Genomic DNA, 11,863 nt, shown 5'->3' with positions numbered 1-11,863 from the left:
GTGAGTTCCAGCATCTGAAAGCCATGGCAAGGGAGCAGTTTGCTTTCAAACAGTAAGTCACTTTAGTCAGAAGTAAGGCCCTGTCAAAAAATAAATCTCTTTACTTGTTCCTTTTACTGCTTTGTCTTCATGTCACAGGTGATGAAGGAAGCAAACCAAACAAGGTTTGGTTTCTAGTGGTGTTTTCCCCCTCCTGAAGCTGTGAATACTAAGCCCAGCATATGGAGCAGGTAAGCCTCCTTGCTTTCTACAACCACACAAACCATTACAACAAGAAAGGCCAAGAACAGCAAATACCAAATTTCTTCCTCAAGACTATCAGCCACTAAAAAACAGCTCCAGCTGTGACAAATGTTACAAATTACTGCCCTTTGTGAACCCTATGCACCCATGTGAGGCTAACTGTCCTCTAAGGACTAGACTGGAACTCACTCTTCTCTGTCTGAACCAGCTCCACCTTCAGCCTTTCACTCAGCATGTTCCAGAATAACACAATTTCACTTCCTCCTGCAGCACAGCCACTTCCTCCTCACCCTGTACAACTGGGAAGCCAGCTAATAGTTTATCACTTTGGGTCTGCTCCAGCTTTGCCAGTCAGCAGTGTATTCTTTCTTTCCTGAGGCAGCCATCAAAACAAGGAAGAAAAGCTTAGTTTGCTTCCATCTGGCTGTCAAATTGATGGCTAGAGTAATGGTAAGCAGCATACATTCAGATATGGGTTAATTATGTAAGTGAGAAAAAGGACAGAGAATAAGCCCAAACAAAAACAATTGCAAAGCAAGAAAGCCAGATTCAAGTATAAAGCCTAAAGCCTCCTGGTGCTCTTGTACAACACAAACCACAGAGAACTCTTTATGTCCCCTTGTGTGTGACATCATGTCCTGAATTGGTTACAATGTGCATCTGGAACAGGGGAATTCCTTCCTTACCAATTACACTTTCCTCAAAAATGCCTGCTGTAAAATCCAACTCATAAACATGTGGGATATAAAAACATTTCATTTCATTTACTGAAAACTACTTACTGTACAGCAGGTAGAAGACAGATACCATCTTTTATCAATAATTCAAGAACTTCAGTCAAATGAGGCTCCTGCTCATCAAGATTAAGCTATTTCTGGCAGAGTGAGCACCATGAGTTTTCCTCCCCTGCAGATTCCTGATGATGGACCAAGTTACTCTTGTAATTACCATCAGCAGTTGCTCAGCTGACTATCAGCTCCCATCCCAGATTAAAGAATCATTACATAATTTAGGCAAAAAATAGTCTATGCTAAATCAAAACTGACTCACTATATTGTGCCAATGTTTTATTACATCATCATCCATTTTTATTGATCAAAACCACAGCATGTATCAAAGAAGCTAAAAGGCTATTTAAAAGAAATAGCAGAACAAAATATTAACAGCATGTGGTGGAAAGCAATTGAGAACAGAGTTAATTTGGAAAAATTGTCTCATAAGGCAAATGGTTAAGAAGCTGCATTAAAAAGCCCTAATATGAGGCACCTTTATATCCAAAATGAGTATGTGGCTATTCTAGTAGTCCTATAGGTACTACAAATACTATCAGATCCTAATTTTCTTGATCACCCACATGCAGCAAAATATAAAAAACACTGGAGAGGAAAAGCAGGAATGAAAGTAATGACTAGAGGTAAGGTACCTTTATAAAGCCAGTTGGAACATTACAAAAATAATAATAATCTTAATAAAATAATCTTAATAAAAGTACTCAGTCTGTCCCTCCAGAGACTGTCTAGAGCATTACAGAGACAGAGACCAAATGAGTACCTACGAAAAGAACCAGGGAACTGATCAGCTGGGGTGGCTCAGAACTGATATAAATAAAACTCACTCTGTATTGGATTAAAACATCGATGGCAAAACTTAAGGCACAGATTCAGAGATTTTGTGGTATGTAGCTGCCCAGTACCAGTAGACTGAATTTCCCATTTGCTGATGGTAAGAGCGCTTGAGGGAGAAGGGTGGAAATCTGGGAGTGTTGGTTGGGTTATTTTGTTGTTTTCCTGGTGGTTTTTTTCATTAGAATATGAATGTGGTAAGAATGCATCTACAGAAATGAATTAATCTTTGGCTTTTTTCTCTACTAAGACATGTAACCAGATAATTACTGCAGCTCAGTAAAATAGAAGTTAAAAAACCACAGGGACAACAATTACTTTACCTCTGATGAGGAAAAAATAAAATGGTTGGGAGACGGTCTGTCATAAATTCCCAGGGAAGGTCATTTCGAGTCACATCAATTCTGTGAGCAAAAGACACACTGATGAAGAGAACAGCCAGATCAACAATCTGCATTTTCTCGTAAAATGCCATTTTAGGGATTGGGAAGAAGGAAATCTTAAGTATCTGTGAAAGTAAGTCTAAATGTGTTCTGCCAGAAATACATTGTGCATATGAGTCAGCAGAATTAATTACCAATATTCAAGCTGCTGACTCTCAGTTTAACAAATATCTGTGTGGGTTTTTCTCTAGAATAGTATGTTCAATTCTGCAACTGCTCTCAGCCAGCAATTAAACCCCAGTTACTCTCTGTGTACACACAGGGCACACACTGTGTGCACATCTTCCTTCTGAGACCGACACACCAAACATGAGACAAGTTATTTTTAGTCCTTAATTTGTTCCTCAAGTACATCTCTCAATATTGCCCTCTCGAGTAGTTTGGGGAGTAAATTATTTTGCTTCTTCCAAGGACAAGCACATGCTTAAAGGCACTTTTTTCCCTAAAGCTATGAGTAGAGAGGAACCCAAGGTTTGTTACCATTTTCTTCAAAATTTTAGGGCTTCTTTTCACAAATAAATTTCTTATTCATTACAAATTATTATAGAATAAAACAGACAATCACATCAGTAATACTGCTGTGAAAATAATGGAGCAAAGGAGAGAACTTCAAAGTCAGGCAATAGAATGGATGTAGCCTTGGGAACAGCATCACATCTGTGGCAACAAAGCCACAATTACAAACAGGGGATAAGAACCCAGATTTTTAATTGATTTATTTTTTCTCTACATCTCATGCTGTCTCCTGGAGTAAGTTCTGTCAGAATCAAATAAAGATGCAATCAGAGCAGATGCTGTAAGTATTTAGGCATTATTATCACATACATGAACAAGAATGTTTCAGTTACACTGAAATATAAACAACCCTGGAAACACCAAAGAAAACAATGGCTTTTTAAATATAAAATGTATTTAACATATATATTAAAAATGTACATTACAAACATGCATATATAGATATAAATACATTTCTGTAAACTGGTTTGTCTGGGGTAGAGTTAATTTTCTTTATCATAAGATGTAGGTTGCCATTTTAGATTTGTGATGCAAATGGTGTTGATAACAAATATATATATACACACAAATACCATATTACTATTTGCTACAAATCATCACAAAGTTATGGATTCGCTTCCTGAAATTAGGAAGTTTCAAGGTTAATTGCACAGTTTAAAAATTAATTTTAATGAAAGTGGATAACTATTGCAGTAAGATTGAAAACCACCAAATATATACAAAGGAAAACAAAACAATGCATTCAAAGAGAAATGAAGCAGATGACATTCACATCTATATTGCACAGTTGAAGAGAGAAAAAAAGTATTTATTTTCTAGGCTGATGACCTCAATGATCTTACATTATTCTGGAAAGATGAAATTAGAATCTTTTTACCTTGCCACAGTGAAACTGTCAGGAGGCAAAAGCCGAGCAAGTTGAATAAAGATGTGATTAAGAGAAGCACAGAATCCACACCACTGTGCATAATACAGCAGCAAGACATTCTGGAAAATGAAATGGAGAAGAGTTTGATTATCTGTTGGAGGTAATCTGCAGAAAGGAGGACTAGTTTTCACATCATCTAGCATGGGAACTCTTGAAATGTGAAATCAATCTTTTCCTAATATTAATGAACTTTATTGTAAGTTATTCACTGCTGCTCTCTGACTACTGAGTTAACACACAAAAATTATTGGGGAATTCTCTTTCCATAAAGTCAAAATGAAAAGATATTTAGTTTAGGACCATTCCCTTTAACTGAAAATGCACCAAAGTTTACTACACTTCTTTTGCAGTCTTAAATTCCTATATATCTAACACTGACTGTACACTTCATATGGGTGCAAAAATGATGTCCAGACTTCTGCTTTCTGCCTCTAACTGGCAAAGCAGGGCTGGGGGCTGCTGGAAACCAACTGGAGATCCAGACATTCGCTGCAGACTTGAATGACAATGGATTTTCCTTACTATCACATATTTTACAAAACCAAGGCAATTTAACTGTACTCGGGATAACATCTGTTTTCATAGCATGCAATTGGAAAGCCTTTGAATCCTTACAAAACACTGTATTTTATGTTCTAAGTAAGAAAGCATGTCAGTATTAAACAGCCCCTCCCTAAAATCTGTGCCATGATCTGTGAGAAGCTGCAGGGTGACGAGGGGGTACCTTGGCACTCAGGAACACGGTCTGGTGGAAGGTGCTCGTGGTCACTTCAGTCACCACATGCTCTTCATCAACATGGACTGAAGGGTCATCAACCAGATGCCTTTTCAAGGGACTGTAGAGAACGCTGAAATTTTTAATGAAGTTCTCTGAAATGAAATTGATACATATCAAAGTTATTTCGGTTTTGCAGAGGTGATTTTGGCACTTTTTGCTTTAGAATTCAGAAGAACTTACAGAGAAAATACAGACTGAAAACTTGTCTCATGTCATTAATTTCTGACATTTTGGTATCAACTCCTGAGTAACCACAACTGATGTGAAAACAGGATAAAGCTTCACTGTTTGTTTTTTATTTTGCTCATTACAGTCTTGTCAGTTGCCACACTGGACTTTAATCTTGTGTCAATGTGCCATAATAATAATATTCTATTCTCCTAATCACACACCTGCTAAATCATAAATAGTAACCTCTCCATTTTTTAACTTCTACATATATTGAAAGGCTCCACTTAGTTCCACATTCATTTGCATTTTTTCTTCAATTTTTAATTACTTTCTCCGTAATTCTTTTCTTTTGACCTCTAAATATCTGCTATTTCCATGCCAATATCACCAGCTCCTTTTGTCTACCAGTGACCACCTTCCTCTTTGTTCTACTTTCTCCTTAATTTTAAGATATTTAGCAAGTAGCTGGCCACTGGTAAAAATTTAAATAAGCTCCAAAGCCCTCAATTACCTTCAGCTACACTACTCTGAGCCTGAACTACATTCTCGAAATTGCTGCAAGGTGTCAGCAATACCCTTCTTTTCAACTTGGATAGAGAAGTACAAGTCTGTGCATTAAGAAATAAGCCTATTTAATAATCAAGAAAAAAATATGAAAACCAGTAAAAATAATTGTTTTATCAAATAGAAACTACTTTTTGCTTGTATTTCCAGCATAAAAACTCGGCCCAAGTAAAACTGGCACTTTTGTACAGACACACAAAATACCAGATCATCAATTTTATCTCTGAAATGTGATCAGCAGTACATTTAGTTCCTTATTTACTATTCAGCATTTCATTTAAATCTCACACCAGGCCAAAAGAGGCTTTTTTTTCTTTTCAGATCTCCAGACTTGGAATATGTAAGCAAGATAAAATAGTAATGAAAGAAAGGAGAAAATTAAAATAAAATAAGTATTCCTGAATTGCTAGAAACCATATATAAAGACTGAGATCTGACAAGGGTATTAAGCACCCATCAATTTGTTTTGATATTATGAAATAGTAAGTTAAAATCTTAAGGAATTAAAATAAAAAGCACAAAACCCAATCATAAATCAGAGACTCCTTGATAAAAAAGTAGAAGCAAAAGTTTTTTGTATGTTCAAATGATGGGACAGAAATGTACTGAATCTTACTCTGCAGAGAAACCCTCATCATGCTCAGGAAATCCTGTGACCTAAAAAATGTTTGAGACAGAAAGTACTGGGAGCAAAAAGGGGAAGGAAATTTCTATGTCCTCATTCTGATCTTAATATTTCCTAAGTATCCTTTTATGGTCACTGAGGTTTTTGTTTGTTTTTGTTTGTTTTTGCAGTCTTTTCCTGGGTTGGGATAGAGACAGGATACAGGGCTGCATGTGACCCTTAATAAGAACATGGCTATTTATTCTATGTTGTGCATATTTTTGTACTTAGATTTACGGCAAAAAGGAAATGTAATTGGTGCTATAAGAATTATAGTGATATATGTTCTTGAGCAATTTATTTTAATAGCTGAATTTTCTTCCATGTTTACTTACATAGCCAACATTAGGAAACTCAGTATTTTCTGAAGGTACATTCAGTTTTGCACATCAGCATGACAGGCAAATGCACACAGTTAGGAATATTTTGTCTTATTCACAAACTTCCAAATAAATCAAAACTGCAATCCTTGAGTTGTTTTGTCAGGGTTTTTTTGCTTTGTTTGTTTTTCTGAGTTGTTTTTTTTTCCCTCCTCCAATTCAGACAGGAAATAACAATAATTGGCAGATTTGGCCAGAACTACTTCAGAGCTCTACCTTGTTACCTTGAGAACAGACACACTTTTCAAAATAAATTTAAAGCAATTTAAGTTGGTTTCAGAGGACAAGAGGAAGGGGAAGTCTCTGCTGCCTAGTGGTCAGTACCTCCCAAAATTCTGTGATATTTCAGAACACAGAACAGCTGAGCAAACACCAACACCACCATTAATATGCAAGTGTCTTCTGTAATCAGTTATTTTAGATGAACAGAAATTTTCTTCCACACACAAGTTAATTTAGATTTTACCAATTCCACCAATGCATGCAGTCAAGAATCATACATTTTAAGGTTCAATTCTTATAAAGTAAATTACTTATGGTATAAGGAACTTAGCTCTTATGTCTCCTAGAATATGATTCTGTTCTAGCCAACAGAATAATTCATAAATACTTGGTTAACTACTAATTAGAATAGAATAAATTACAATTCACAATGTTAACTTCACTTTTGAAAAGTAGTCTCACTTCTCAAAGTGGCATTAAGTTTTCCATTCCTGCTTGGAAACACAATTTTCTGAATGCAAGCATTTGTATAATGAATACTGTACCCAGGGTAGGTCCAACAAGTGACTGATTCTGGTCCAGGACATAGTGCACTTCTTCTTTCAGGTCAACAATGGCAGCAAATTCCTTAAGATGAGTAGATCTTGATGCTCCTAATCTCTCTGCATATATCCAAAAAAGATTTGAATCCAGTAGATAGAGATTCAAGGTTTTGTTGGTCCTGCAGCTCAGACCAGTAATGTTCGTGCTACTAATATTAAGGTCAGGAATAAAACAATTCCTATCCTCAATGTGAGGAATAGAAAATTGAGTGTTATCTTTCTTCCCATGGGAAGAAAATGCTACTTTGGGGGTTTCAAAGATGGTCTTCTCAGAACTAATGAAACTTAAAAAATGCCTGTTTACTGTCCTGCAACATGCAGTGTAATAGCTAAAGGGACTATAGAAACTTAAGAAATTGCTGCATTCTATGGTATTTGATATTACTTGGAAAAAAGTATGTTCCTGGAGGTAGAAAGAGTCCAAAGCTGCTTCTATCTCTAAAAAGTTACAGTGTGGCACATGGACTTTATTTGGTTTGACACCAAGAGTCTGGTTAACACAGAGCTCGCAGACATTGTGAGTTCTGGAGATGGAGTGCCACTGTGGAAGCACCACCGTGTTACAGCATGGGGACTTGGCTATGGGAAATGTTTCAGAGAACTTCAGCTGTGCATCTGTCACTGAGGAATCAAAAGCTGGTGAATCAGAGTCTCCTGCATGCTGAAGGTCTGCCTCAGCTGCCTGGCTTTTATTACACTTGTGGTATTCCAAGGCCACTTTGGTAATCTTAAAAGAGAGAGAAAAAAATCAAGATTAACTGTACACAGTTCACCCAAATGCAGTTATCTTTTGCAGGTTTAACAACATTATATGCAACTAGAGATGGAATTTCAGAAACATTAAGCTGACTAATATTTCAAAAAATTACAGGGGGCTCTGACTTGACAACAAAGTTAATTTTTCAGATATTTCAGCATATAAACATTGAATATATAGAACAACAAAGTCAATTTAAAATATTATTCAGTCCATCACACTGATTGCAAGGTCCCCTGTGCAACATATTTACTACAGTGCAATAACCTACATTTTATGGCTAAACCCCACTACACAAAACATTACTGAGTAGAGGTTCCTGAATTTCCTTCATTTTCCAATAGGAGGAGAAAATACATGAAAGCATTCCCATATGAAAAGGGAATAGAGATTTCTTCTGGCTTAGGTGGTACATGGATTTCGTAACTATCACTGAGAGTGTTGAAGCAATGTTTCTGTTCTCCCAGCCACGGGCATAGATTTGTAATACTCCAAGTGTTCTCTGCACATCGTAACTTACTGGGAGAAGAAAGAAAACAAGAAAAAAAAACAACCTGTCCCTCCATGCAAACATTTCTATCCTACATCACCAGTTTGCTTTTCATAACCAAGGGTAATCAAGCAGAGAAAAAGGGACATGTATGGACCATGTAAGGAATTCCCTTTCTGGGAGACAAGTAACAGAACATGCAAGGAAGAAAAGTGAGAGAAGAAGTTTCCTATCATTCTTATTAGCACACTAAACAAAATACAGAGCATACACACACTGCTTACAGGAGAACATTTTGAGAGAAACCATTAAAATTATCAAAGGGATGTTGAAATGTCACATCCTGGAGGGCTGTTATGTCACAGGACCCTCAGTATTAACATGTGGTCTACAGCAATGCTTTGTTACAATATTCTAGAATTAGCTGTTAGAAATTTTCATCCTGAAAAGGCTTAACTGAATACTTGAAAAAAACTTGGCCCCTCACACTATAACCTAGCCTGGAGATCTGGACTACCTAGAGAAACTGGAGAAGAGATTATGAACAGAAAACCAGATGTGCAGTAAGAAATCTCACTGCAGTGAGCTGTAATCAGAAAAAAATTTTTGCTATGAGATTTTTCAACATTCAACTTGAGAGCCTTGTTCTCTGCAACTTGCTTACAGTCAAGTGGTTTCACTGCTTGATGAAACCCACAGGCTGGCTGCAGTAAACAGCTCTTCCCAGGGTAAACAAGTTGCATAATATCACCCTGTCGAAGTGAAGCTATACAAGAACAACGGGATTATTTTGTATCTCATGTCACATTTTGATAAAAACTGTTATTTAGCAGAATGAAATCTGAAGTGGAACACCCACCTTATGCTGCACTGATTTGGTAGAAATAAGTGGTACCTGTTACTAGAATGTTTCATCTGTGACAAACACCACTGAACAAAGCCTGCCAAACAGAAGACAGGTTACTACAAGAGTAATGGCTGTTCTTCTCCAGGCATAGACTTCCCCAACCCTATTTCACAGCAGTCTCATGTACCTTTTATTGTGTCTATTTAGCTTGGCTAAATATTGTATAATAAGTTATTTTAATTTTTTCCTTATTGTTTCAAGACACTGCAGTATTAATTAGGCCTCCTTGTGGAAGTTACACATTCCTGGACACAGATGCCATGTAAGTAAGTCAGCACTGTCCCAGCCCTGCTTTTGGTCTTTCACACTGCTTAGAGCTACATGATCACACTGGGATGTGCAGCTTTGTGTTATACTAAATGGGATGATGGGTTCCAGCTGAAAAATAGCCCAGGGACAAAAAACTAGTTTTCATCCAAGTTAGTTTCCCTATCTCATTTCTGCACAGCTCCACAAACTCCTATCCTAGGCAGTTCAGAGGAAGAGAAATTTGAAAGGTGACTAAGGAACACACAGGATATAAAAATCAGATTGGCTGTGAGTAGTTTGATTGGGCTGTATTTCAAATAACATTGTCTGGTTTTACAAAAGATCCATTCTTCGTTGCACAAGCACCTCTGGAAGGACAGGAGAGGAGAAGTAGAATGGGGTGGACAAAACACACAAGTCTTCTAGTTCTAGCTGGGAAAGATCTGCATGTCTTACATTGCACCCACCACAAGAAGTAGCAGGTCAAGGTAGAGTTAGATGCTTGTTCTGAACAGCTGTTGAGTGAGACAAAGGCACGTTGTGTGAGATGCAAACCAGTGTAAGAGAGTTGTGATAATACAGCTTGAAAAAGTGGTTCTAAACAAAACCAGATACTTGGAACAGTGAGCTAAAATGAGGTATCTGTCACAATTAAGCTCAGAACCCTGATCACAGCTCTCATGTTTTAGTATTTTTTAAGTTAAAAAAAAAAAAAAGTTTCACTTACTTCATCTAAAAGAGGATGAATTTCTGCTAGGGGATTATAAGGTATAAATATGAGAAGTGCTGGTCCTTTCTTCAGCTCATTGTTTAGAAGAAGGCTTTTCCCACCATGTGGTCTCAGCCAGCGTATGAGCATCTCCCGATTTTCCAGAGCCCACTTGCAAATGTTCTCAGCAGTGAAGTTCATGATGTCTTTTGGATAGATCTTGGAGGGGAAAAAACCAGTTTTGTCCTCACTTGATTTAGTAACAAATGCAGTTCTTCACTGTAGTGACTAGAACTTCCTTTCTAAATGCAGTAAGTGTCAGCAAACTTCAGCATTTCATACAAGCTTTCCCTTTGGGAAAGCTTTCCAAACGCTCATCCACAAGCGTAAAGTAACATCCACAAGCAAAAAGGATTCTACCAGGGAAGCTCCTCTTTCTTTTTCTACATCTTTATAATCTTAACTTTTCTCAATAGTATGAATTTTCTTTGTAAGTGAAAGAGCTTTAAGCTGGTATCATCATATATTGTAATTTATGTAAAGTTAGAACATTCTTCCCACTATTCAATCACCATATTAACTCATTTCAAATTAGCCTTTTAAGACTCAAACATCAAGGCTGCATTTAGAACTGGTATTTCTCATTCCCGCGAATGCAAAGGAATGAAATATATAATAAAAGGTGCTCACAGGTTCTAGGATCAATTTTAATATATTCAGGCAAGTTTATCTAAATAATTAGCACAAAAAAGTAATTTCTATGTATTTTATGCTATTTCACTCAAAGCCCTGTTTTCCATAGTCTTAACTGAATAAAATACACATCACAACACCTGTTTTCACAGAGTTTACACTCATGGTGCCAGTGTAGGCAGGTAGTGTCTCTATGCCAAATAGTAAATCTGAAAGTTAGTATTTTCAGCCTTAACTTTTCAAAAAGCAAGGCACATGGATTAAGAGTTATTATAAATTAATTTAATTTAATTTGTATGATTTTTCTAATCAGGGCTATGTTATACCTTTAAGCCAAAATAGAAGTCTTCACTGTTCCTACTATCCCGCCTCAAAATCTTTGTCAAAATCCTCATTCAAGTTGTTTTCTAATTCTGATCCCTGAGCATCCCTGTACCACATCAGAGATCCTACAGGACACAGCAATACTCACAAGAGATGTGTTGGCATGTCTGTGCAAATACACACTGCCAGGGTGCACCAGGGAGATCTCCTCTGCCACGCGTTTATCTGTGACCACGCCAAAGCGGATTGTGCCAAGGTAATCTGAAAGGGCACGTTTGCAATCTTTGAAAACAATTACACACACTGAACTCCCCTGGAACACCACCCTCAAACCAGAACACACAACAGTGCTGTGTAAAGGCACAGAAATCTGTGAAGAGCTACTGCCAAAACTGGTGATTACGGCAGAAGAAAGATGGCAAGAAGCACAAACGTGCTCCCCTTCTGCACTCCAGGTATAGAGACTTGTCTGTGTAACCTCGACTGTCCAAATTCTCCATTTGCTTAGGAAATACAGAATCTGGTACCACAAATGCACCTTGCTGTGGTTTATGGCATCTCAAAAGCCCAGATGATACACGTAAGGGAAAGGCATGAACAT

At 37.2% G+C, this 11,863-nt stretch overlaps 1 protein-coding gene across 3 annotated transcripts in view; it reads right to left on the bottom strand.

Annotated features, from left to right (window-relative positions):
• The window catches only part of TXNDC11 (thioredoxin domain containing 11), a 28,325-nt gene that overhangs the window by 2,195 nt on the left and 14,267 nt on the right, over positions 1 to 11,863 (bottom strand). For all 3 annotated transcript variants that reach the window (XM_030957822.1, XM_030957821.1, XM_030957823.1), the window contains 6 exons: positions 11,411 to 11,523; positions 10,264 to 10,464; positions 7,077 to 7,860; positions 4,477 to 4,622; positions 3,702 to 3,811; positions 2,189 to 2,269 (listed from right to left, as the gene is read on the bottom strand). In XM_030957822.1, the coding sequence (XP_030813682.1) occupies positions 2,189 to 2,269; positions 3,702 to 3,811; positions 4,477 to 4,622; positions 7,077 to 7,860; positions 10,264 to 10,464; positions 11,411 to 11,523 (1,435 nt within the window). The remainder of the gene's footprint in view (positions 1 to 2,188; positions 2,270 to 3,701; positions 3,812 to 4,476; positions 4,623 to 7,076; positions 7,861 to 10,263; positions 10,465 to 11,410; positions 11,524 to 11,863) is intronic.

This window comes from Camarhynchus parvulus, chromosome 14 (assembly GCF_901933205.1).
Source record: "Camarhynchus parvulus chromosome 14, STF_HiC, whole genome shotgun sequence".
Taxonomy (NCBI): domain Eukaryota; kingdom Metazoa; phylum Chordata; class Aves; order Passeriformes; family Thraupidae; genus Camarhynchus; species Camarhynchus parvulus.
Note: the sequence above shows the minus strand (reverse complement) of the source record. Positions and strands in the feature narration are given on the sequence as shown.